Here is a 27,603-nt window from a genome sequence, read left to right as displayed (position 1 = left end):
AGTTAATACATTTTCATTCATTTTGCAATTTAAAGGTATTTACAATATTAAATTTTGTGATTTATCAGCATTATATCAGCCATTAAAAAAAACCTATCTGTCGACCACTAATATATATGTATACCAGCAATTCTAGTCTACGACAGCATCAGAAAGCATCTAGATGTTATTGCTGAACTCACGCTGGCTGGAAACTGGTCAAGAGGACCCCCTGCTAAACACATCTGAGAGCAGCTTTACCACTTTTGTAATGGTGTCTTTAGCTCACCAGGTAGAAAACCCCATATTTGACAGGCTAATTAATCTAGAAGCATTGAGTGCCCTCAGACTTCAGTGCACCTTTAGCACTTAATCCTGTCAATAAAATGTCTCAGCTGTAATGGACTATGGGGAACTAGCACTGGGAATCACGGATCAACTTGAGTTTTAAAACTTATGTTTTGAAATTTTCCTCTGAGCACTGGAAAGTTTCAAGTTTACTTAAGACATTTTTTCATCATTGGGCCAAAAGGTTACCGTTGCTGAACCGTGACATTCTGTAACAATACAGGCTCATTGGCACGGTTACAGTTCCCACTGTGCTGCTGCAAAATCAAGATTAGAATGGACTGACAATCTTGAGTCACTAAATCCGTTCCACCAACATGGTCCTCTGTCGTGATATGGTTAGCTAACCATGACAATTTGTAATCGTAATGTATCGAAATGTGTTCAAGTGGAAATGCTACTTAAACCGTTAAACAGCATGCTCAGAACCATTCAGCCTGATGGTGGAAGTGCCATTACACACAGTGGCCCCAAAAAGCATTTGGACACCTAAGTTTAACATTAGTTTACGAATGTCACTGTATCACACGATGTCTTAACCTTGCATGTGTGACAAGTGATAAAAGATATCTCTTTCATGTTAATCTCAGTTTTTGTGAGACAGGATTGTCGATTACTTGCTTTCTGTTTCTGCAGTGTCTGTAGCCACGCCCACAGTGTAATCTCATTGGTCCAAAATCCACCTCCACATAAAAGTACATTAAACAACAAATATGCTCTAAATGACCATGATTATGTAACACAGTAGACACATTTTTGCATTAAGTGTGGAACAAAAAATCATTATATGATTCCAGTTGCTGGAATCATATAATGTCTAATTAGGGCACGATATTAGATAACAAAAGATCAAGCAATTGCAAAAATTACTAGGAATTTTCTACTGTTTCATTTACATGTGCATTTGGAAGATTCTTTTATCCAAAGCGAATTCCAGTGTATTTAGTGTATACATTTCATCATTATGTGCGGTCCCTAGGAATCAAACCCACGATCTTGGCATTGTTAGTGCCATGCTCTACCATTTGAGCTACAGGAACCGAGTTTAGCGTCTAAGTTTATTTAAGTGTTTATTTGCCGAAGCGACTTGGTTTTGATATTTTAAATCAATAGGCCTACATTTTAAATGCTATTTGGGCCACTGAAGTTTTCTTTAGAACATGCACATAAATCAGTCAGTAGAAACGAAGGTCAACACTATCTTCAAGTAGCCTAAATTCTTATTTAAAATGCGATATGAATTGGAGTATTCAAGTTATTGCAAGCACTGCTCCTACTAGCATGAACCTGCTTGTAGTGTTAATACTCATAATGAAAGCAATTCTTTGTGACTGAGTCATGGTTTTAATCACAGCACTCATCCTGAAAGAAGTATTTATGCATGACAAAGCATTTAGGCAATTTCACTAAAGTGAGCATCAAAAAGCTAATATCACTTTCATCTTGCAGGAAGAAGCCAAGAAGAGCATTTTTGGAAACCAACAAATAGGGGTTTGGCAGGGTCATTGCCAGTTTCTCAAGTCTCCTTCCTCATGAGTGCCTCCAATATACCAATCAAATTTCACAGGGGAGCAAAAAAATGTGAGCAAAGGCCACATATATAATTGAGGAATATGCACAGTCAAAGGGGAAATTACTTACTTTTTCTAACGGTAAGTTAGAGTACCAAAAATATGTGGAGTACACAACAACAAATAGCTCAGAGAAGTCATTTTAATATATGGGAATATCATGTTTTAATGGAAATCGCTGCGAGGCTGTGAGGCGTTTTACATGCTGGCTTTACATAACTGGTATCACTTAATATGGAAAAGTAAATCGATATGAAATTGCTATGTAATTGTAAATGCCATAAGCTATAAATCACAGGAGAGAATTTTTGATTTGGATATATCAGCTACTCCACGATCAATCCCTGAAGAAATTTACACCATCCTCCTTCCACGTTGTACTAAAAAAATGTGAGTACAAAGCGGCTCTGAACAAAGGAACAAGATACCAATGGCTTAAAGGAATCTTCTGGTTCAATACAAGTTAAGCTCAACCGACAGCATTTGTGGCATAGTGTTGATTACCACAAAATATAATTTCGACTTGCCCCTCCTTTTCTTAAAAAAAAAAAAAAGCAAAAATTGAGGTTATAATGAGGCACTTATACAATGGAAGTGAATGGGACCAATTTTTGGTGGGTTCAAAGGCAGAAATAATTTTATACAAGCACTTACTGTGGCATGCAATCATTTGGGCACTCCTGATAAAAATTTCTGTTGCTGTGAATAGCTAAGTGAGCAAATGATAGACTGATTTCCAAAAGGCATAAAGTTAAAGATGACACATTTCTTCAATATTTTAAGCAATTTTACTTTTTTATATCCATCTTTTACAGTTTCAAAATAGCAAAAAAGGAAACTGGTCAGTACTTAGTAACACCCCCTGGAAAGTATCCCAGCTTGTAAAAGCTTTTTGTAGCCAGCTAAATGTCTTTCAATTCTTGTTTGGGGGATTTTCAACCATTCTTCCTTGCAAAATACTTCTACATTAGTTCTGTGAGATTCTTGGGCCGTCTTGTATGCACTGCACTTTTCAGGTCTATCCACAGATTTTCGATGATGTTTAGGTCAGGGAACTGTGAGAGCCATGGCAAAACCTTCAACTCTTGAGGAAGTCCACTGTGGATTTTGAGGTGGGTTTAGGATCATTATCCTGTTGTAGAGGCAATCCTCTTTTCATCTTCAGCTTTTTTACAGATGGTGTGATGTTTGCTTCCAGAATTAGCTAGTATTTAATTTAATCCATTCTTTCCTCTACCAGAGAAATGTTCCCCTGTGCCACTGGCATCAACACAAGCCCAAAGCATCATCGATCCACCCCCGTGATTAACAGTTGGAGAGGTATTCTTTACATTAAATTCTGCACCCTTTTTTCTCCAAACATGCGCTTGCACATTGCGACCAAAAAGTTATATTTTAACTTCATCAGTGCACAGGACTTGTTTCTAAAAAGCATCATTTGCAAACTTCTGACACTGAAATTTGTGGTAAGGACTTAAGGAGCTTTTCTTCTCATGACTCTTCCATGAAGGTCATATTTGTGCAGGCGTTGCTGCACAGCAGAACAGTGCACCACTACTCCAGATTCTGCTAAATCTTGCTTAAGGTATTTTGCAGTCAAACAGGGGTTTTGATTTGCCTTTCCAGCAAACCTATGAGGAGTACTCTCTGAAAGTTTTCTTGGTCATCCAGACCTTAACTTGAACTCCACCATTCCCACTAACTGCCACTTCTTAATTACATTATAAACTGAGGAAACAGCTACCTAAATGCGCTTTGCTATCTTCTTATAGCCTTCTCCTGCTTTGTGGGCATCAAATATTTTAATTTTCAGAGTGCTATGCAGCTGCTTAGAGGAGCCCATGGCTGCTGATTGTTGGGACAAGATTTGAAGTGTCAATGTATAAAGCTTTGAAATTTGCATCACATGGCCTTTTCACATGATGATTGTGAACAAGCCATATCCCTAACAAGCTAACTAAGGTCTGGGACCTTGGTAAAAGTTACCTGAGAGCTCAAATCAATTGGGGTGCCTAAACTTTTGCATGGTGCTCCTTTCCTTTTTTTCACTCTAAAATTTTACAAAATAAAAATAGTACACTAATACTGCATAACATTTTGAAAATAATGTTTCATCTTTAACTTTATGCCTTTTAGAGATCAGTTCATCTTCTCACTTAACTATTCACAGCAACAGAAATTTGCTTACATTTTTGCATGCCACTGTACATTGATTCTTCTTTTATAACTTCTGCATTATTTGAGCTGTACAGTTGTTTAAATTGTAATTTTACAGTTGTATAAGAGTTTGTTGACATTACATCGTCATTGTAATGACATTGTAAAATTGGCTATAACTTTACACCGAAAAGGTTATTTAGCGATTTTATCACACAAAAATTCTTCCATTGTAAGTGCCTCACTGTAACCCAGATTTTTGCTTTTTTAAAGAAAAGAAAGGTGAAGTCAAAATACATTTTGTGGTAATCAATATTATGCTACAAATGCTGTCGATTGAGCTTAACCTGTATTGAACCCAGCATATTCCTTTAAGATGTTACAAATAACACAAGCTATCTGGGCATCATGAAATTTGTTTTTCGGATCTGATTTCGGACTTACTGTCTTTTTGCAAGTAATGCAACTGGATCTGTTTCTTTAGACAGTTCCGTTAATAACTGTTATATCTATATTGGTTGCCATAGTAATCAGAGACAGGAGTGTGGCTGTCAGTGTGGAAAGAGAGGATGGAAAACTGGAAATATCCATCATTTATCATCTTGATAAACAGTGAATGCCACACGTGAACATAAATGATTGAATTCAGACACTGCGGCCGAATGTAAAAAAAAAAAAAAACACCTGAAATTGGACTATAATGCATTTCCCAAAAATGTTATTTGGATCTCAATTCACATATGGATGTAGCTTGCATAAGGTTTGGGTTTGATTTATTTGGCATTCAGACTACAAACAATTAAACGGATAGGTTATATAAGCCAAAAAATAAACTGTCTAAACAAAGCCGGGGTGGTCTCAGTAAACACCCACTGCAGCATTAATGTGAATCTGGCTCTCTTTAAGTTTCACATGCATGGACCTTTACACCGACCACATGAGATATTAATATGGCTGCATTATGAAAAGAGAAGCCTAAAAAAGCAACTCCAAACAGAAATTGGTGTGGCTCAAAGCAATGAGAAAGTGCAGAGTCCCATTGTTCAATTTCTCTATTGACTCATGCTCGCTAACCCTTACTATTTATTACAAGAATAGATCATATAAGAACAAAGAGTTAGAAAAATCAATACAGACAGCTAAGAGGTAATACTGTTTCATTTGGTTTGAAATCTGTTTTCTCTATTTTAACTGTGAAATATAAAATTTGAGATTTGTTTAGAAAGCAGGTGCTTGAGCAATTTTTGTGCCAATGGTGGCTAATGTAAAACATAAAGAGATGTGCTATAAAATATAATTTCACATTAGAGTCTCCTGTGTTCTTGATAATATGAGCTTGAAAAGTGCATTTTAGTCATTTTGACAGCTCGAGTACTCCACAAATAAATCAGTCATCTACTCAGCGTGGGACTAGAAGCAATCGAGCAGGTTTGCGTTATTTTTTTAACTGTTGGTCTATGTATGAGGCAAACTTTGGGTTAGATTTACATATGCAGCTGTCTTTGGGCGTTGCATCGTGTCTTACTTTTTCAGTCTCACATCATGTAAAACGTGTTTAAACTTTAAAAAACGTGTCTTGAGATGCAAGAATGTGTACATTGTGTTCGTCACCCTGAATCTCTCCAAAACAAGTTTGACTGCACCAGACTGAAAGTAAGCTTGTAAAAGTTCCTTTCCAATCTAACCAATTCGACCACAATGCAGTGGCCAAAATACTACAAATTACGTTTTAACGTCAAGTCATACAATTATTGTGTTTTTTAACCAATCATAAAATCACATTATCGTTAATAATTTGAAGTTCCTAAGTACTCAGTCCCTTGCCCTTATTGCAGAATATTCTCAGTTATTTCATGTACAATTTACATAATGCATTTTTAATATCGCTGTGGGGAAGTACAGTTTTGTGGTTGGAAGCTGTTTACACTGGGGTTCAAAAGTCCACATGTTAAAGGGATTGTTCAACCAAAAAGGAAAATTCTCATCAATTACTCACTTTCATGCCATCCCAGATGTGTAGGACTTACTTTTTCTGCTAAATACAAAAAACAAAGATTTTTCGAAGAATATTTCAGCTCTGTAGGTCCATACACTGCAAGAGAATGGTGAGCAGAAGTCAGATGTTACAAAAAGGACATAAAGGAAGCATAAAAGTAATCCATACGACTGAAATCATGTGGATTACTTTATGCTGCCTTTATGTCCTTTTGGACCTTGATTTCTGGTCACCATTCACTTGCAGTGTATGGACCTACAGAGCTGAAATATTCTTCGAAAAATCTTTGTGTTCAGCAGAAGAAAGAAAGTCATACACATCTGGGATGGCATGAGGGTGAGTGAATGATGAGAGAATTTAAATTTTTGGGCGAACAATCCGTTTAAATCCCTTGTACAAAAGGTCAGATTCTTGCGTCCATTGAATCACATAAGATGCTCTTTATAACATCATATGCAATTCGCAGTGGGTTAACATGGATTATCAGGTTTTGCTCAAACTTGTGTAGACCATGCCAGCTTGAGTGCAAACTAAATACTTAGAAAATCTGAAATGCATGCAAGTTTATTAACTTGTCGCTCATATTCTTATGATAACAAAATAATTTGTAATGAAAAATCTGTATTAAATGAGATGAATGCAAAAAAGAAGTAAAATCAGACATTTGAACACTACTCTATGTAACATCTCAATGTATGAATTCTTACCCTGAGTCTGGTCAGTGTGGCCCAATGTTTCTATCTGTTCAACAAGATCATTAGAGTTCCATTGACTCATTCCTAAGAGCATGGCCGTCTTACCCTCCAGCACCTCTGAAAGACAACAAAAACACAACACTCAATGAAAGCGGTACATAATCAGGAAGAGCTTGGCAATCAATCATTTAGTTTATCATCAGGATTAGCCAGAAAATGTCATCTGATTCTGCACTATGCTCATTTGAGCTAAAAAGATTCACATGAAATTCTGCAGTACATCAAAGCCATTAAGATTCATCAAATTATCTCTGAATACAGCTGCTGCAATAAAGTGATGTCTGACTAATGAGCACAGACGGAGCGATCAGCCACTCCACCGGTCCTTGTGAGAAAGCCCCTGAGTGCTTGACAGAAGAGTGGATGTAGAGGTTGGCTGTACGGATCAAAGTGTGTGACAGCATGTTGCATGTCCAGTGCTGTTTCGGATCTCCCTGAGCTGAAATACAGTGTGGAAAAGAGACTATGACAAGGTTCCGTCAGGGTTGTTTATTTGCATCACCCGCTTAAGCCATTCGGCCACTGATTGTCTAAAGCTATTCTCTAGACTGTCAGTTTAACATTTTTATGAGTTAGTTCAAACAAGGGTAAACAAACAAACACATGCACGCTCACTGAAACAATGTGAGTAACATTGTAAGGGAGCTTCGAGGCCTCTGAATTTAGAGAGGAGGGTTTTTAAATCATAATCAAAATACTGAGTTACTGAGTCATATCAAATGGAATGGCGCTTAGAGAGCTCAGAAGGAACATAGATCTTGTGAAGTATAAAATGTGCTTAGCACAAAGAAAAGGAATAACAGCAGCCTAGTGCCTGAAGGAGAGACAACCACCTATTTCAGTAAGTAAAAGACATAAACTGAAAACACTTGAGAGAGTGCCAGTGAGAAAAGTTTTAGCTGGAACTGCGAAAGGATGACGGCAGTTCTCTTTTAGCTCAAACGTGGGAGTAAAAAAGAGAAAACCCAGAGGACAAGGGTAAACAGAACCATGTTAAAATGTGGTAACATGCTCAAAGAACAGCTTGAGCGGATGAGCGGATATAAAGTTGTCATTCACAAGTACTGAGTCAAATCCGTTTAAGAGATCTAGCTATATAAATAACATATATATATATATATATATATATATATATATATATATATATATATATATATATATATATATATATATGTTTATTTTATTATAATGTTTTTACCAAAACGGATTATTTTTGTGCCAAAGTAATGAAACTTTTCACAATTAACTTTAATTCATAATTAACATTAGACGGCAATGATGGGATTAGAGTCAGAATTTTGAACTACCCTACTAAAAAAGAAATGAGGCTGTAGCATGGTACATTAATGGCATCAGATTGTAATACAATTATATTTTGATATACAATATAGTGTGGATCATGTACAATGGTATACATTAGGGGTGTAATTGTTCTCTGTAAAAACAACAAACCATATGTTTCGCCACCCATGGTTCGTTAAGCATTTGCATTGAGGTTTAAAGCTGCAACTAACGATTTTTTTGATAATCGACTAATCTAACGATTATTAGAACGATTATTAGACTATTCGTGATTATTGCAAAGATTAACCATTAACTCTTAACCAACTATTCAGCTTGTGCCCGACTTAAATGGTCGTAGTAAATGTGCCTGCTAACAATAAAGAGGACAAAATCATCTTTTAAAAATACCTCTAAATGACATTCACTGAATTAAAGGCGGGAAAAAATATGTTTTATTAATTTTAATTCAGTAAAACAATCACTGCAAAAAGTCGTTGGATTTTATTGTCATTCCTCTAAATAGCTTAATACACTGGAACGAAATGTCATTACTCCAGGACTGCTCCGGCTCCGCTTATTCCACAATGAGAGTGCTTCTCTATTTAATTCCCTTATACTTTGCAATCTTCATCACCTGAAACCTGAGTGTATCTGTACTGTGAGCTGTGTTTTCTTCCTCTCCGCAATCAGGTACGAGCTGCAGTGCAGCTCTTGTGCAGTATCATTAGAGTTTCATATGATCTCGTTACATTAAATGGCATCAAACGGCATTTCGACAATGAACATTTTTGTCATCGATTTCATATTGTCACCATCGAAAACGTCAACTAACTGTTTCAGACCTACTGTGGTTCATCTCAAGAAACAGAAACATTTTTAAGTCCTTTTTAACAATAAATCTGCACTTTCGCTTTCAAAATGTGAAAGAATGTAAGAATGTGAATGTGAAAGTACAGATTTATGGTAAAAAAAGGAATTAAATAATGATGTTTCTCACATACAACTATCATATTCATTATGAATTGGAGTCTTATAGATTCATTTTAGGTAGTGCCCGACCGATTTATTGGTCGGCCAATAGTATCGTACCAAATTGGTGTCATAACGTAGTTTGTCCAGCAGAGCACTCTCCGACTCCATAGCTGAGCTGACGGAGGTTCTGCAGACAGGATGGAGTTAAACAGTGCGGAGTTAACCGGTGTCTTCTAAGTAAGTTGCTAACTAGTTTGTGAAATACATACTGGAAAGTTAATAAACAATGACTCCATCATTTTCCCCTATCAATATAACGTTAACCATGTCATCATGTTTATCACATCTGTTTGCTAACTTCAAAGTAACACCACTTCACGTGCACTATGAGTAAATGCCATATTCACTATGCACTGTATGTACAATTGGTTTGATTGTGTCCTTTATGAGAAAAAGTCATTGGTAATGCTCAAATTCCATCCATTGTTGCTGGACTACTGTATGTTCTGTCATTTCCTTCTTTCTGATGTATTAACAATGTCTTCATGCAGAAATGAATTACTTAAATGTAATGACTAAACAGAAATCAGAAGAAACTTCTATCTACCATTTAAAATACAATCTTATTTTTAAAGATAATGAAATATAATAGAAGTTAATTAATATAACTTATTTTTTCATAGTTTTGTGCAGTGGTGGACAGTAACGAAGTAAATGTAATTCGTTACTGTACTTAAGAAGCCTTTTTTGCGTATCTGTACTTTACTGAAGTATTTAAATTTGGGGAGACTTTTACTTTAACTCCACTACATTTCAAAGTAAAATATCTTACTTTTTACTCTACTACATTTTCAAAATCAGTCGTTCCTTTTTATTTATGAGTGGATGAAAACGTAAGTGGTCAAAGGAGCCACCAATCACAGTACAGCGCACGTGCTTTGTTTTGAACTTGCCTTGGCGGCATCTACTAAGCGTGAACCAGGGGTGCGTTTCCCAAAAGCATCGTTAGCCAACTATGGTCGCAAGTTACGTCGTTATCATCATAGTTCAACTAGTCTGTGTTTCCCGAAACCATCGTTCCAACGAACATTCGCAAACAGCATCGCAGAGTTGTGTGGTTGGAACAACAGCTCTCGACCTGTGGTTACTATGCTCTAGTGCGTAAGAACGAGCCTATGATTGAATCTGTAAATTAAGCAAATAACTGAGAAAAATATGAGATAGTCCTCAGAAGACATGTCCGTAATTTATAGCAAAACATCTAGCATTAATTCGATTGCAAACAGATTCATTAAAAGTAGTTTTTACTCCACCACATGTGTGACATCATTAACCAACGTGGTTGAACAACCAATTTGCGACAATACGGTTTCGGGAAACAGTCGTGACTAGCAAGTTGATTTCTTCAACAGTGCATCGTATCTACGGTAGTGGAGCAGCAAGTTACGTCGTTATGCGGAAACGCACCCCAGAGCCGTTAAATATGAGAGTTGCGAACATAGACGGTTGCGACAGTGATCTCGCCGCGCAGCGTCACGTGATTCGTGTAGCTCTCAATAGTTCCAAACAAATTGCGTTGCCAATGACTTTAAGCAGGGCAGAGAGCAGCAGCTATTATTGCAGCAATTATCGGTAAATATTGACGCATAATGTACATTGCTTATTATGTTGACACTAAAATGACTTGCATATAATAGCATTTTTTTTCTGGGGAGTAGCAGAAGCACTGCATTAATACATTTTTGTGTTTAATTTTGGAGGGAAATTGGCTGTTCCCATAACATAGAATATATATAAATATATATATATATATATATATATATATATATATATATATATATATATATCTATGTATGTGTGTGTGTGCGTGTGTGTCTGTATATATATATATATGTGTAGTGCGTGTGTGTGTGTGTGTGTGTGTGTGTATATATATATATATATATATATATATATATATATATTTAATGGCATTGTGCAGGTTTATGTGAATGTATCATAACATTAGAATGTTAATAATTATGACCATAGACACTCGAGAAAAATATATACAGTAAATACTGTAAATGTATTATACCTTATTGGAACAGTCCCTTCCCTCCAAAATTAAACACACAAAAAATGTATTCAATTCAAATATATATATATATATATATACATCTGACTAATTAATGTCATTTTATTAATAGATTGGTGTGCCAAGAGTGACATTAGTCTTCATGTAGACTGAGTTAAGCAAGAGTCTTTTGACAAATTATAATAGGACATTATGGCCATAAAAAATCATAGTACTTGGATACTTAAGTACATTTGAAGGCAAATACTTTTGTACTTTTACTCAAGTGAATGTTTAAAGGCAGCACTTCTACTTTTACTTGAGTAATATTTTACCTTGAGTATCTTTACTTTAACTCAAGTACATGGTATGTGTACTTCATCCACCACTGGTTTTGTGTGAAAATTTGTAATTATAGTACTAAAAAAGATGTATTCATTTTTTAGAATTTTCATGTTTATGTTATTTACCTTATTAAATTGTGGTCAATCAGCAGCCTAAAATAGAAAAGAACCACATCACTAACAACTGTACAAATGAATGTTATTGAAAGGGGAAATATAAAGAAGAAAGGCAAGAGAAGGGGCAAGGAGTTGGAAAACACTTTGAGTAGATGATATTAAAAGTGCTTAAAAATTAATCAAAGGGGTTTAAAAGGAATCTAAATTCAGAAAACACTAGAAAAGCCCGCAGCTAATAAGTTTGTGGAGGCATAGATTTTATCCATTAACATTTTAAAACTCTCCTTTATCTCTTAAATAGAGAGCATAAAAGACAGAGATAAGGGTCAAAGGCCCTGTCTGCGTGGGTTGAAAGTGTGAAATATGCTGGATTTGAGCGGTTCCTATTTCTAGCACAGGGTTTCAAATTTCCATAGCAAACAATGGAACAATCTTTCAAAGTAATCAATCATTGATTTTTTTTTTTACCTAGCTTAATATGCAGAGACAACTATCAGTTGGTTCTTAGTTGATTCCCCGAAAAATGTAAACAAAGTGGTATTCCTCAAAACATTGCTCTGTTTGTTTGCGAATCCCAACCAGCCTGACAGGGAAACATTGGCTCAACCAATGGCATAGGTTGGGGTGAGAAAATATTTTTGTGTGTGTTTGATAATTCTAAATACTTTTGCACCAATGTTGCAGCAGTACAGAAATGACACACTTCACCTTTAACATATGAATACCTAATATGTTGCAGCACAAGCTTGCCTGAAGCATATCTTTTTCCATGGATTCATGTAAATTCCAGGAAAAGTGAACAAGGCCTATATTTATGACAGTCACACTGCTTCACCCTCTGGAATCATCTTATTGATTAAAATAAAAGGGCATTGGGATTTCCAACACCAATATTAACCCTTAACAGCAATGTGTTTGCAATCAGTGTTGACATTCTTTTAGAATTAACATAAGAAAATACAGAATTTGATTAAAGTTTAAATGGATAGTTCCCCCAAAAATGAAGTTTCTGCCATCATTTACTTACCCTCATGTCTTTCAAAAACAGTAGGACTTTCCTTCTTTGTGGAAGACAAAAAGAAAAATCAGGAAGAATGTATTGTTCACTCTTGCTTATGCAATTACAATGAATTGAGACTCAAGACTTTTAAATTTCAGAAAGGATGCTAAAGCGGCATAAATGCATAATAAAAGTTGTCCATACGTCTCCATACTATACTATATTACCACACTGTAAATACTAATTGTAAAAATTACATTTTATCTCAAATTGTAAAAATTAAGATTAATTTTTTACTATACTTACTAGCTTTAATTAAGTTTCTATTACTCTCTAAACCCTAAAGTTGTGTTCCTCAGAAGAAAGTAAGTTATACTGGTTTGAAACAACTTGGGTTGTTTCAAACCAGTGATGAGGGTGAGTAATAGAATTATCATTATCATCTCCTTAAAAGGAATGTTCCGGGTTCAATAAAAGTTAAGCTCAATCGACAGTATTTGTGACATATTATTGATTACCACAAAACAAAATACGTTTGACTTGTTCCTTCTTTTCTTTTAAAAAAGCAAAAATCTGGGTTCCAGTGAGGCACTTACAATGGAAGTGAATGGGGCCAATTTTTTTAACATTAAAATACTCACTTTTTCAAAAGTATAACCACAAGACATAAAGGATATGAGTGTATTCATGATTTTAGTGTGATCAAATATCTTACAAACCTTTTCTGTGTAAAGTTATAGCCAATTTTACAACTTTGTTACCAAGACCATGTAATGTCAACTGTAAAAATGACTAATTAAACAACTTAGCAGCTTAGGAGCAAATTTTTAAAACTTTAAGCTTCACATTTCTGTGTTTAAACCCTTCAAAAAATTGACAAGTTTCACTTTTATTGTCTCCATTCACTTGCATTGTAAGTGCCTCTCTGTAACCTAAATAAAAGAAAAAGGAGTAAAAAAAATTTTTTGTGGTAATCAACATTATGCCAAAAATGCTGTCGAATGCTGTCTTGTATTGAACCTGAATATTCCTTTAAGTCAATTGCACTTACAGGGAATTTGTCTCCGAACATTTGTGTTTCAATTCATTTACATCAAATTACATCATTTAAATATATGAGAATAAGAGGCAAAGCACATACTTCTGAACTCAAAGATCTACTTCCGTGTATAACGCTGGCACTGGAAATCTGTCGATAAAGCAGCTTTCAGATGCCTCATGATATTCATAATTATGAATATTATTATAATAATATAATTATTTGCTGCCTGATGCAAACCAAGCAACTCACCCTGATGCTTAGATGCTATTTTCATATGCCCAAACAGGGAATTTATATTAAAAAGGAGGCAAGGAAACAAGTAGGCAATGCCCTTTGATCTGGCATTTATAAATTATAAATGCCTCATTTCTTGCTTGATTTGTCTATAATGGCTATTCGACCTTATAAGCTGTTAGAACAATCAGTGCAACACAAAAACACTTAACTTCAAATAAAGTAAAGACTCTGTGTAGCAATTAGTAGGCTAAGAGTCACAATCAATGAATGTAAATACATGTAGCATTCTGTCTCATGTAGAATCACAGTTTTAAATCAGGGTCCAATCTTATTTCAGGCTGTACAAATGTGTTCTTAGGCACACTCTGACAAATCTCATTACTCAAATGGACACATTCTAATAACAGATCTGAATTAACCACCTTAGAAATTTGACCACATGTCAGTGAAAAACAATCTGACAGTCACAGTGGAGAGAGCATGAATTATTTTGAATGCACACATTCATAAAATGAACAGTGCTGCTCTTATGCTCAAAATGGGGCGGAGCATCTAATTATTAAATCGTACATTTAATCAGGAAATTAAGACCAATTAAACCCTGCGTGACAGGAGGTACAGCTGTGTGCTCAGGGCACAGCTCCAGCACAAGTAGGCCTAATTCTATTTATGCCTGAGTAAGATGTACATTAAAAATGCTGTAAAATTGGGGGTTCCACGTGATGCCATGCGAAGGGCAGACGTGTGAGAGACAGCTCTGCGCACATTGCTAATTTATTTAATTATTTTCAAGATATAATCCGGTGAAATTTGATGTTTGATGTAAACATCGCAAAGAAGTCAAAATCCTCGGGCTCTGACGAAATTAAAAGACACTTACCTGTTCAAGATGAAAGCCCAGACAGGCCTGTGGACCGAGAATTCGATTTGGATGGCGAGGCGGGAGAAATCTAGCATCATCTCTCTACCATGTTGGTGATGTTGACAAATTTACTCACTACAATACGTTGATGGGTTAGGGCGATGGAAAAAAAATTCTCTCACAAGAGTGGCAGATGTTGAGAAATGAATCGATTATCTGGAGTCATCGGAAAGGGAATTATCCACTAATCTGCCCGCGACCAAGATAGACGTGGAAATTATTATTTTTTTAATTGGAAGATTTGGAAAATCAAAGCCGAAGGAACAACTTGCAGATTATTGGAATTCCTGAGCATGAAGGCAGAGATAAGGTGAAATTTCTGGATGAGCTCTTCCCAAGTCTGTTCGACGTAACAGGCCATAAGCTGGAAATCGAGCAAACATAACAAGTCCCGGCTCAGAGATCATCCGATAAAGATCTCGTGTTGCACCAGGCGATGAGCAAAGGAAATCTTTCTTGGAAGAATCACAATATTTTCTTTTTCCTGGACATTGCGAACTCGACAAGAGAGAAACGCGATCAGTTCAAGGAATGCAAGAAACTCTTGCATCAACGTAAGATCGCTTTTGCACTGATGTTTCTGGCCAAACTGAGAATAAACACCAAGGACTGCAGCAAAGTATTTACATGTCCCAATCAGGCAATGTCTTTTATAGAAACAATGGGTGAGTAACCATTGGGTGTTTCTCTTGTGAGTGGATCGACTCGACTCTGGCTTTCGGAGGAAGCTGGGCACCATTTTTGTTTCTTTTTGCATTGGCTCCGTAAATAAACATCTACAATTCAAATGTCTCAAACAGTTTAAAGATAAATTAGGGAGAGTAATTATTGTTTTAGCAGAAATCCAGATTTATTTTGGCTAATATTTACGCACCTAATGCTGATGATCAGGGCTTTTTTATAGATCTTGTAGGGATGTTACAAACTGCTGGCATCCCTCATGAAATAATATTGGGAGGTGAATTTAATCTTTTGATGGAGTCAGTCCTTGATCATAGTGAAGCAAAAGTGTGTAAGCCCCCTAGAGCAACACTGACACTTCACAGGATGTGTAAAATTCTTGGTCTTGCAGACATTTGTAGACTTTTGAACCCATCTGGTAGGGACTATAATTTTTTCATCAGTCCAAAAGATTTATTCTAGAATATATTTTTTTTTTTTCATATCCAAATCCCTCATTTCATCTGTTATTGATTGCTCAATTGGAAGCATTTTAGTCTCAGATCACGTCCTGGTCAGTTTAGACGTGTTGCCACATATAGAGAAAAATAAATCATATAGGCACTTTAATGTATCCCTTTTACAAAATCCTGATTTCCAACAAATGTTAAAGACTGAAATCAATATTTATATGGAGACCAACTGGTTCCCAGTATCCTCTGTGGGCATGACTTGGGAGGCACTTAAGGTGGTTCTTAGGGGTCAGATCATACAGTATGCCTCATTCATCAAAAAACCCAAAGCACGAGAACTTAAAAGTGCAGAGGCAGATCTGAAGTGCCGAATGTCGTCTGATGGCCTCAGAGAATTGACCCAATTTAAATACAGATATAATGCTATTTTGTCACAGTGGAGTTTTGGTTATTCAGGGCAAGACAGTCATGCTTTGAGTCAAGGAACAAAGCAGGGAAGCGTTTGGCTAGATCTATAAAAGAGAGAGAGTCTTTTTCCACCATTCCCTCAGTGAAATCTGCTGGTGGTGAAATATTTACCTTGGCCATTGATATTAATTATGCCTTTAAAGAGTTCTATCTTTATCTTTATAGTTCCACATCTTCATCTACTGATGATGATATTAGAAACTTTGTGGAACCATTAAAACTCCCTAAATTGACGAATGAGCAAAGAAATTCTCTTGATTCTGAAATAAGCTTGGAGGAGCTTGACGAGGTAATTAAGTCCCTATCAACTGGCAAGGCTCCGGGGCCAGATGGTTTTGCTGCAGAATTTTTTAGATCCTATGCTGCAGAACTGGCTCCACTTTTGTTAGATGTTTATACTGTTTAAACCATTAAAGAATGGAAAGCTTCCCCTAACCATTATTCTTAAAAAGGACAAAGATCGAAACAAGTATAAAAGTTACCGTCCAATCTCTCAATAAAAAATATTTAACAAAATTTTGCTAACCAATTAAGTAAGGTTATGAGATCTCTTATAAATATAGATCAAGTGGTGTTTATTCGGGCTGTAGCTCTTCTGATAATATCATGTGGTCAGTATCGAATGATCAGTCTCCGGTCAATGCCATCTCACTTGAAGCCAAAAAGGTGTTTGATATGGTAGAGTGGGATTATCTTTTGAGATTTTGGAAATGTATGGGTTCGGGAGCACATTTATTGGTTGGATTAAGTTACTTTTAGACACCCTGTAGCAGCGGTACAAACAAATGGGTTCATTTCAGATTGTTTTACTCTGAATTGGGGCATTCGGCAGAGTTGCCCTCTTTCCCCATTATTGTTCTGTCTTGCCCTGGAACCTTTAGCTGCCGCGATAAGAAAGGAGGAGGATTTTCCAGGGGTGATTGCGGGAGGTGTGGCGCATAAGCTTCTGCTTTACACAGACATTTTATTATTTGTCTCTGAACCTATGATCTATGCCTTGCCTCCACAGAATTATTAATTCCTTTTCCAAGTTCTCTTGATACAAAGTCAATTGGTCTAAATCCGAAGTTTTGGCTCTGACAGTAACGGCCTTCCAGCCGGGTGCCTTCCAGTGGCCCATACAGGGAATTAAATATTTGGGGATTTTATTCCCATCACATTTGTTTGACCTAGTTAAAATTCATTTTGACCCTGTAGTAAAAAGGTTTTGAAGTGATGTGGAAGGTGGGCTTCATTACATTTATCGATGATTGGGAAAGTTAATGTTATTAAAATGAATTGTATTCCAAAATGTAACTGCCTCTTAAATCTCTCCCTGTAGATGTCCCTTTCTTTTATTTCAAGCAATTTGATAGCATAGCGAAGTCCTTCATTTGGAATGGTAAATGTCCCAGATTGCATTTTAATAATTTACATAGGCCAACTGACAAAGGTGGGCTAGGCCTTGTAACGAGTAAGCAGCGAGGCAGACGAGGAGGTGCGGATCCAAATGCAGTTAACTTTATTCGTTAAACAAACACAAAGGAAAAACCCTCAATGGGGAAATAAACATAAAGCTGAACACACGGGAAGGGAAAACATACCAGCTAACAACACCCAACGACAGACAAGGACTGAACCAAAAACCAGGGTAAAAATACATGAACATAGGAAAAAGGGACCAATGAACAAACAGAACTCAAACAAGATGATAAGGTGATAAACAGAAACCAAAGAGAAACTAAACGAGGGCAGGTGAAAACAATGAACAGTGAACACGAGGGCTGACAGGAAGATTATGGAGGTACAAGCGTGACAAAAGTGAAAACTAAGGAATAACAAAAGTGACAAAAATGACAAACAAAAAGGGCAACAGTGAAACAAGACAAGGTAAACATAACAGAGCCCCCCTCAAAAGGATCGGATTCCAGACGATCCTAAGGGACAAAAAACAAAGGACAGGAAACCCACAAAAAACACAATGAGGGCACCAGGGGCAGACAGGCAGACCAGGGGGGGTACAAAAACAAGAAGGCAGTCCAAGGGGCACAGAGGGCAGGCAGGAAGTCCAAGGGGGGCAACGAGGGGCAGACAGGCAGTCCAAGGGGGCAACGAGGGGCAATGAGACAGTCCACGAGGGCACAAAGGGTCAGGTTTAGGGGGCCAGGGAGGTATCGACTGGGCAGGGACAGGTTTGGATGGCCCGGGGGCTGGCCATAAGGCAAGGGCTGGCTCAGGGGGCCTAGGAGGAGGCCACAGGATAGAGGCCGATCTAGGTTGCCTAGGAGATGGCCATGGGGCAAGGACCGGTTCAGGAGGTCTGGGAGCTGGCCTCAGAGCAAGGACGGGCTCAGGAAGCCTGGGAGCGGGCCACAGGGCAAGGACAGGTTCAGGAGGCCTGGGGGTTGACCACGGGATGTGGGTAGGTTTGGGGGACCTGGGTGGTGGCCGCCAGATAGAGACCGGCGGAGCCAAGGAGGACTTCGGAGGCGGAGCCGTAGGAGACTTGGGAGGCGTCATCGAAGGAGGCGTAGGCAGGACCGTGGGGGGCTTAGGAGGCGGAGCCGAGGGAGGCCCAGGAGGCGGATCCGAGGAAGGTGGCGCCATAGGAGGCTCTAGAGGCGGAGGCCCGGAAGGCTCAGGAGGTGGAGCCAATGGAGGTGGCGCTGTGGGAGGCTCTAGATGCGGAGGCCTGGAAGGCTCCGGAGGCGGAGCCGAAGGAGGCTCAGGAGACGGAACTGAGGAAGGCTCAGGAGACGGAACTGAGGGCGGTGGTGCCGTAGGAGGCTTTAGGGGCGAGGACCTGGAAGGTTCTGGAGTCTCTGGGGGCAGAGTCGTAGGAGGCTCGGGAGGCGGAGCCGTAGGAGGCAGAGCCGTAGGAGGCCCGGGAGGCTCTGAGGGCGGAGCCGTCGGAGGCTCGGGTGGCCCGAGAGGCGGAGCCGTAGGAGGCAGAGCCGTAGGAGGCCCGGGAGGCTCTGAGGGTGGAGCCGTCGGAGGCTCGGGTGGCCCGAGAGGCGGAGCCGTAGGAGGCCTGGGAGGTGGAGCCGTAGGAGGCTTGGGAGGCGGAGCCGTAGGGGGCTCGGGAGGCTCGAGGGGCGGAGCCCTGGAAGGCTCGAGAGACATGAGAGGTGGCGCTCTGGGAAGCTCGAGAGGCTTGAGAGGCGGAGCCCTGGAAGGCTCGAGAGACTTGAGAGGCGGAGCCCTAGGAGGCTCGAGAGGCTTGAGAGGTGGAGCTCTGGGAAGCTCGAGAGGCTTGAGAGGTGGAGCCCTGGGAGGCTCGGGAGGAGGAGCCCTGGAAGGCTTGAGAGGCGGAGCCCTGGAAGGCTCGAGAGGCTCAAGAGACTTGAGAGGCGGAGCCTTGGGAGGCTTGGGAGGAGGAGCCCTGGAAGACTCAAGAGACTTGAGAGGCGGAGCCCTAGGAGGCTCGGGAGGAGGAGCCCTTGAAGGCTTGTGAGGCGGAGCCCTGGAAGGCTCGAGAGGCTCAAGAGACTTGAGAGGCGGAGCACTGGAAGGCTCGAGAGGCTCGAGAGACTTGAGAGGCGGAGCCCTGGGATGCTCGGAAGGCGGAGCTCTGGAAAGCTCGGGTAACTCGGAAGGCGGAGCTCTGGAAAGCTCGGAAGGCGGAGCTCTGGAAAGCTCAGGTAACTCGGAAGGCGGAGCTCTGGAAAGCTCGGGAAACTCGGAAGGCGGAGCTCTGGAAAGCTCGGGAGGAGGAGCCCTAGAAGACTCGAGAGACTTGAGAGACTTGGGAGGCGGAGCCCTGGAAGGCTCGGGAGGAGCTGGCTCTAGGACGGGCACAACCACTGGCGCTGGTTCTTGGACGGACATGGCTACTGGCACTGGCTCTTGGACGGTCATGGCTACTGGCACTGGCTCTTGGACGGTCATGGCTACTGGCACTGGCTCTTGGACGGTCATGGCTACTGGCACTGGCTCTTGGATGGTCGAGGCTTCAGGCACTGGCTCTTGGACGGTTACGGCTACTGGCACTGGCTCTTGGACGGTTGAGGCTTCAGGCGCCGGCTCAGGGACAGTCGAGGCTACAGGCGCTGGCTCAGGGACAGTCGAGGCTACAGGCGCTGGCTCAGGGACGGTCAAGGCTACAGGCGCTGGCTCAGGGACAGTCGAGGCTACAGGCGCTGGCTCAGTGACTTCAGGGGCGACAGGCTCGCTCACAGTGATATGCATAGGTGCCGGCTCACTGACCGTGGCTAACGTGGGAACAGGCTCGCTGACCATGGCTGACGTTGGCCGGAAGGCGGAAGCCCGTCTTCTGTTCCTCCTCCGGGCAGACGAAGTGGGCCGTGCAGGCTCACTGACCAAGGCAGGTGTGGGCTCTGGCTCGCAGATCGTGGCTGACGTGGGCACAGGTTCGCTCACCGTGACAGGCGTGGGGGCGAGCTCGCTGACCGGTGGGGCAGGTGGAAGAGGATGAGCCAAGGATGACTGGAGGGCCACCGCCATGGGAGGAGAGGCAGGATCCTCAACCTCCTCCACAGTAAGCAGTGAGCCGCATGCCAGAAGTGTCTCCTCCATGAATTCACAGAGCGTCCAGCCACGTGTTGCTGGCGGCAACCGCTCCTGGAGCGAACCGGTCAGGCTAGCCTTGAAGATCACCACCAGGGAGGAGTCAGGATAGTCGGTGGCGCTCGCTAGGAACAGGAAGTCCCTAATGTGTTCCTCCACCGGGCGGCTTCCTTGCTTCAGGTCCAGGAGGCGGCAGCATGCCCGGATAACCTCTGGATCCATATTTTGGTCTATTGTTCTGTAACGAGTAAGCAGCGAGGCAGACGAGGAGGTGCGGATCCAAATGCAGTTAACTTTATTCGTTAAACAAACACAAAGGAAAAACCCTCAATGGGGAAATAAACATAAAGCTGAACACACGGGAAGGGAAAACATACCAGCTAACAACACTCAACGATAGACAAGGACTGAACCAAAAACCAGGGTTAAAATACATGAACATAGGAAAAAGGGACCAATGAACAAAAAGAACTCAAACAAGATGATAAGGTGATAAACAGAAACCAAAGGGAAACTAAACGAGGGCAGGTGAAAACAATGAACAGTGAACACGAGGGCTGACAGGAAGACTATGGAGGTACAAGGGTGACAAAAGTGAAAACTAAGGAATAACAAAAGTGACAAAAATGACAAACAAAAGGGCAACAGTGAAACAAGACAAGGTAAACATAACAGGCCTACCCAAGTGGGGTTTAAATGTTTAGTGTGTGTGTGTGTGATATATATATATATATATATATATATACAGTGAGGAAAATAAGTATTTGAACACCCTGCTATTTTGCAAGTTCTCCCACTTGGAAATCATGGAGGGGTCTGAAATTGTCATCGTAGGTGCATGTCCACTGTGAGAGACATAATCTAAAAAAAAAAATCCAGAAATCACAATGTATGATTTTTTAACTATTTATTTGTATGATACAGCTGCAAATAAGTATTTGAACACCTGAGAAAATCAATGTTAATATTTGGTACAGTAGCCTTTGTTTGCAATTAAACGTTTCCTGTAGTTTTTCACCAGGTTTGCACACACTGCAGGAGGGATTTTGGCCCACTCCTCCACACAGATCTTCTCTAGATCAGTCAGGTTTCTGGGCTGTTGCTGAGAAACACGGAGTTTGAGCTCCCTCCAAAGATTCTCTATTGGGTTTAGGTCTGGAGACTGGCTAGGCCATGCCAGAACCTTGATATGCTTCTTACAGAGCCACTCCTTGGTTATCCTGGCTGTGTGCTTCGGGTCATTGTCATGTTGGAAGACCCAGCCTCGACCCATCTTCAATGCTCTAACTGAGGGAAGGAGGTTGTTCCCCAAAATCTCGCAATACATGGCCCCGGTCATCCTCTCCTTAATACAGTGCAGTCGTCCTGTCCCATGTGCAGAAAAACACCCCCAAAGCATGATGCTACCACCCCATGCTTCACAGTAGGGATGGTGTTCTTGGGATGGTACTCATCATTCTTCTTCCTCCAAACACGGTTAGTGGAATTATGACCAAAAAGTTCTATTTTGGTCTCATCTGACCACATGACTTTCTCCCATGACTCCTCTGGATCATCCAAATGGTCATTGGCAAACTTAAGACGGGCCTTGACATGTGCTGGTTTAAGCAGGGGAACCTTCCGTGCCATGCATGATTTCAAACCATGACTTCTTAGTGTATTACCAACAGTAACCTTGGAAGCGGTGGTCCCAGCTCTTTTCAGGTCATTGACCAGCTCCTACCGTGTAGTTCTGGGCTGATTTCTCACCTTTCTTAGGATCATTGAGACCCCACGAGGTGAGATCTTGCATGGAGCCCCAGTCCGAGGGAGATTGACAGTCATGTTTAGCTTCTTCCATTTTCTAATGATTGCGCCAACAGTGGACCTTTTTTCACCAAGCTGCTTGGCAATTTCCCGTAGCCCTTTCCAGCCTTGTGGAGGTGTACAATTTTGTCTCTAGTGTCTTTGGACAGCTCTTTGGTCTTGGTCATGTTAGTAGTTGGATTCTTACTGATTGTATGGGGTGGACAGGTGTCTTTATGCAGCTAACGACCTCAAACAGGTGCATCTAATTTAGGATAATAAATGGAGTGGAGGTGGACATTTTAAAGGCAGACTAACAGGTCTTTGAGGGTCAGAATTCTAGCTGATAGACAGGTGTTCAAATACTTATTTGCAGCTGTATCATACAAATAAATAGTAAAAAAATCATACATTGTGATTTCTGGATTTTTTTTTAGATTATGTCTCTCACAGTGGACATGCACCTATGATGACAATTTCAGACCCCTCCATGATTTCCAAGTGGGAGAACTTGCAAAATAGCAGGGTGTTCAAATACTTATTTTCCTCACTGTATATATATATATATATATATATATATATATAAAAATGCAGAAAATGCATTGTAATGGAAGCTAATAAAGGGCTTTTTGTTTCAGTGTTTGTAACAAGAACGACATAGACATAAACAAGTTACAAGTTACTATTCACAAAGTAATTAATTAATTATTAGTTATTTGAAACAATGTAGCGTTAACAAAAAGAACCACCAAACTATAAAAATCAGTATCAACATATGTTGTTCAAAATAATCGGATATCAGTAGTGGCATACAAAGTTTGTTTTGGTGCATCCCTAATGGTAATTTGAGATATCTGTACCATGGTAATTATTATTACCACATTCATACTACACTCACCTAAAGGATTATTAGGAACACCATACTAATACTGTGTTTGACCCCCTTTCACATTCAGAACTGCCTTAAATCTACGTGGCATTGATTCAACAAGGTGCTGAAAGCATTCTTTAGAAATGTTGGCCCATATTGATAGGATAGCATCTTGCAGTTGATGGAGATGGGGCACGAAGCTCCCGTTCCACCACATCCCAAAGATGCTCTATTGGGTTGAGATCTGGTGACTGTGGGGGCCATTTTAGTACAGTGAACTCATTGTCATGTTCAAGAAACCAATTTGAAATGATTCCAGCTTTGTAACATGGTGCATTGTCCTGCTGGAAGTAGCCATCAGAGGATGGGTACATGGTGGCCATAAAGGGATGGACATGGTCAGAAACAATGCTCAGGTAGGCCGTGGCATTTAAACGATGCCCAATTGGCACTAAGGGGCATAAAGTGTGCCAAGAAAACATCCCTCACACCATTACACCACCACCACCAGCCTGCACAGTGGTAACAAGGCATGATGGATCCATGTTCTCATTCTGTTTACGCCAAATTCTGACTCTACCATCTGAATGTCTCAACAGAAATCGAGACTCATCAGACCAGGCAACATTTTTCCAGTCTTCAACTGTCCAATTTTGGTGAGCTCTTGCAAATTGTAGCCTCTTTTTCCTATTTGTAGTGGAGATGAGTGGTACCCGGTGGGGTCTTCTGCTGTTGTAGCCCATCCGCCTCAAGGTTGTGCGTGTTGTGGCTTCACAAATGCTTTGCTGCATACCTCGGTTGTAACAAGTGGTTATTTCAGGCAAAGTTGCTCTTCTATCAGCTTGAATCAGTCGGCCCATACATCTAGCATCAACAAGGCATTTTCGTCCACAGGACTGCCGCATACTGGATGTTTTTCCCTTTTCACACCATTCTTTGCAAACCCTAGAAATGGTTGTGCGTGAAAATCCCAGTAACTGAGCAGATTGTGAAATACTCAGACCGGCCCGTCTGGCACCAACAACCATGCCACGCTCAAAATTGCTTAAATCACCTTTCTTTCCCATTCTGACATTCAGTTTGGAGTTCAGGAGATTGTCTTGACCAGGACCACACCCCTCAATGCATTGAAGCAACTGCCATGTGATTGGTTGATTAGATAATTGCATTAATGAGAAATTGAACAGGTGTTCCTAATAATCCTTTAGGTGAGTGTATATTATGGTATTAAAGCGCTTCAGAGAATACCATGATATCACCATTGTACATGACCAAAAAAGAAAAACACATTTTTAATACAATAGTACCTCTTTGTAAGTGCAGAGTTCACTTAAATCTTAATCCATTGACATTTAGGACAAATAATGTATTTAGTAGACACTGTCATCTAAAACAACATATTTGTTCTCTATATGTAATTTTTCTCAAGAGAAAAGCCTAATTCACATGACACTCCACAATGCAGTTTAAAGGAGACTGGCCTATTATGAGTGGCGTATAGTAGAGAGCGGGACAGGGCAACTGACAGTCTGATACACGTGAATAAGACTCACGTGTCATGGATGAGAAGGCAGGCTGACAAAGTTGGAACTATGATGAGTCTGAGTTACCCCACCGCTCGTCGCTCTGATCATCTATACCGCACACTAACTGACAGGGGTCATTCTTACAGGTCACTGAAGATGGGTCAACAATAGCTAGCCACACAAAGTAACCACACAGCCCCATAAAAATGTATTTACACACACCTCAGGTTTGTCTTTGTCACAAAACCTCTGTAATTTCACAAGCACAACTTTGCAGTGTCACTCACACAGAAAGCCATTAAGTTCACACTACAAAAACACTTCACTAGAGCTCTCCTGACAAAAGTGATTGCTGAAGAAACACTTAGCCACTAGAAAACAACATTTAAGTGTGCACATCATTTCTTTTGTGAGAAATTATTCTGTAAATGACTGTTGTGAGAAATGAAAATGTAAAAAAAAAAAATTTTTAGGTGTAAAAAGTATAATTTTACCTATAATATAAGGTAAAAATTTATATTATGTTTAACAAGAGAATACATGTACTTTTTCCGGAAAAGTATTGTTATAATATCCAACCGTTAGTTCTGGTCCTCGAATCTGATTGGACAAGAGATGTTCCATGAGCACTGATGGTCACACAATCAGCACTTCACTGTGTGTGTATCACTCCACTTGTGTTCATCATCCTAAACTAAAGTATAAGAGCAGTGCATATGTGTTAAGAGCTAATGTAGACTATGTGTCTCTTTTTACATACATTTTTTTTTTACATTACATATGTTAGCCAGCAGGAGGTGGCAAAAGATAGTTTTTGTGTGTAATATGAGCCAGTTGGTGACGTGAAGTGAATTCGTTAGTCATTGTTTACATAGAACTGTGCTCCATGATCGCTCATATTACTACTACTCCACAATTACAGCTAGAAAATAGCTTTAAACGGCTTTAAACAAACAACTTCAGCATTAAGGCTCATCACAGCTGAGAGACACAACAGACTGATTGATTACAGAACTCAAGGTGCTTACCAATTACCGGAGTTTCCACATTGCCCTGTAATATTGCACTGTTGAAATTTCTTAAATTTCACATCAAGCTTTCATTTTGAATTGAACTTTTATTTAGAATTTAATGCTTTTCCGGTTTTGTGTTTTGATACTAGTTTCACACTTCTCATGATAAGACATTGTTTATATGACCCAGTGTGATTGTTGAAGCACAAAATGCTGTGATTTAATTATATAAATATTTAGTATGTAGGTGCTCATCTACAATAAACAGCACACAATGTTGATAAAATGTTGTGTTTTGAACGTATGAGCGGTTACACATTCACTTTGATGCGTGCAGTACATGCAGATCGAGAATAATCGCATCCTTTTGCGGTTTAATAATCACACTAGGACATATCTCACATGGTCCTGTGTTTGTCCTATGTTGTTTTAAACGACAATAAAAACAACTTGACTTGACTTGATATCATAATTTCAGTTTATTTAATTGTCCATTTCTGTGTAAAAGGAGTTTTAGAACACGCACAGGTGTTGTCCCCAGACTCAAAGTATGAAAGCAAGTCTAATATGTTGGTTCTCAGGTTAATGTATCTTGTTTTAAGGATTTTTTTATATTTAAATATAAAATATTATACTCAACATTCTCCAACAACAATTTTATATTCTGCAGTACAGCTCCTAAAGTAAATGTACGTAAGGAGTTTTAGATATTTATATTGGAAAACAAAACTTGATTTCGATCCATCTTTAATTCACAAAAAACAAACTCTCTCATCTTAATAGAGCTGTGTATCCCCAACCTTTTTCATGATAAGATATGCACCGTGACATATATTATGATTCAATATATTGTAAGCCATCACCTTATAATTTAGCTGCAGCAAGGGATGAGCGCCTCTGCTCGAAACAGTATCAGCCGGGAGAAGTTTTTAAACTGACCTCACGCTGTTTTTCACACAACTCATAAGCGGTTCTGACCGCACAGAGAAATTCCAGTTTAAGAGTTTGTGCTTATTTATACATCCCACTTCCTTTGTATTTGAACTTTAATAAAGGATGCATTAAAGATATAATGCCAGTGGTTTCCGTTTTATACACTCTGACAGGCAAGTTTTGCTTCAGTGCAACGTCATGTACGGATCCACGTCACGACAGCACATCTGCATCACCTTAATCTGTTTGGACAGTTTGGAGTGCTTCTGGACAGTGAGCTGTTTTTTCTTCCTCTCCTTAATCAAGCGTTAACTCATCTTACCTTAAATGAGATCAAACAACTATTCGACAAAGAAAATTTTTGTCGTCAAATTTTTTATTGTCAATGTTGTCGATAACGCTGACTAATCGTTTCAACCCTATACTATATAACCCTGAAAACAAGGAGTGATATATACAATGACAAAATAGTGTCTTTTTTAAATCACGTTTTAAAGTACATCATTTTAAATCCACGCAACTTGTAATCTTTGAGCGTATCTGAAGTAGGGATGCACCGATACCACTTTTTCTCTTCCGATCCGATAT

At 39.7% G+C, this 27,603-nt stretch overlaps 1 protein-coding gene across 1 annotated transcript in view; it reads right to left on the bottom strand.

Annotated features, from left to right (window-relative positions):
- LOC127630073 (membrane-associated phosphatidylinositol transfer protein 3-like) overlaps positions 1-27,603 on the bottom strand; it is a 223,637-nt gene that overhangs the window by 135,626 nt on the left and 60,408 nt on the right. Inside the window, 1 exon segment of the mRNA XM_052107484.1 lies at positions 6,759-6,863. Within this exon segment, the coding sequence (XP_051963444.1) occupies positions 6,759-6,863 (105 nt within the window).

The sequence above is a fragment of the Xyrauchen texanus genome, chromosome 36 (assembly GCF_025860055.1).
Source record: "Xyrauchen texanus isolate HMW12.3.18 chromosome 36, RBS_HiC_50CHRs, whole genome shotgun sequence".
Lineage (NCBI taxonomy): Eukaryota > Metazoa > Chordata > Actinopteri > Cypriniformes > Catostomidae > Xyrauchen > Xyrauchen texanus.
Note: the sequence above shows the minus strand (reverse complement) of the source record. Positions and strands in the feature narration are given on the sequence as shown.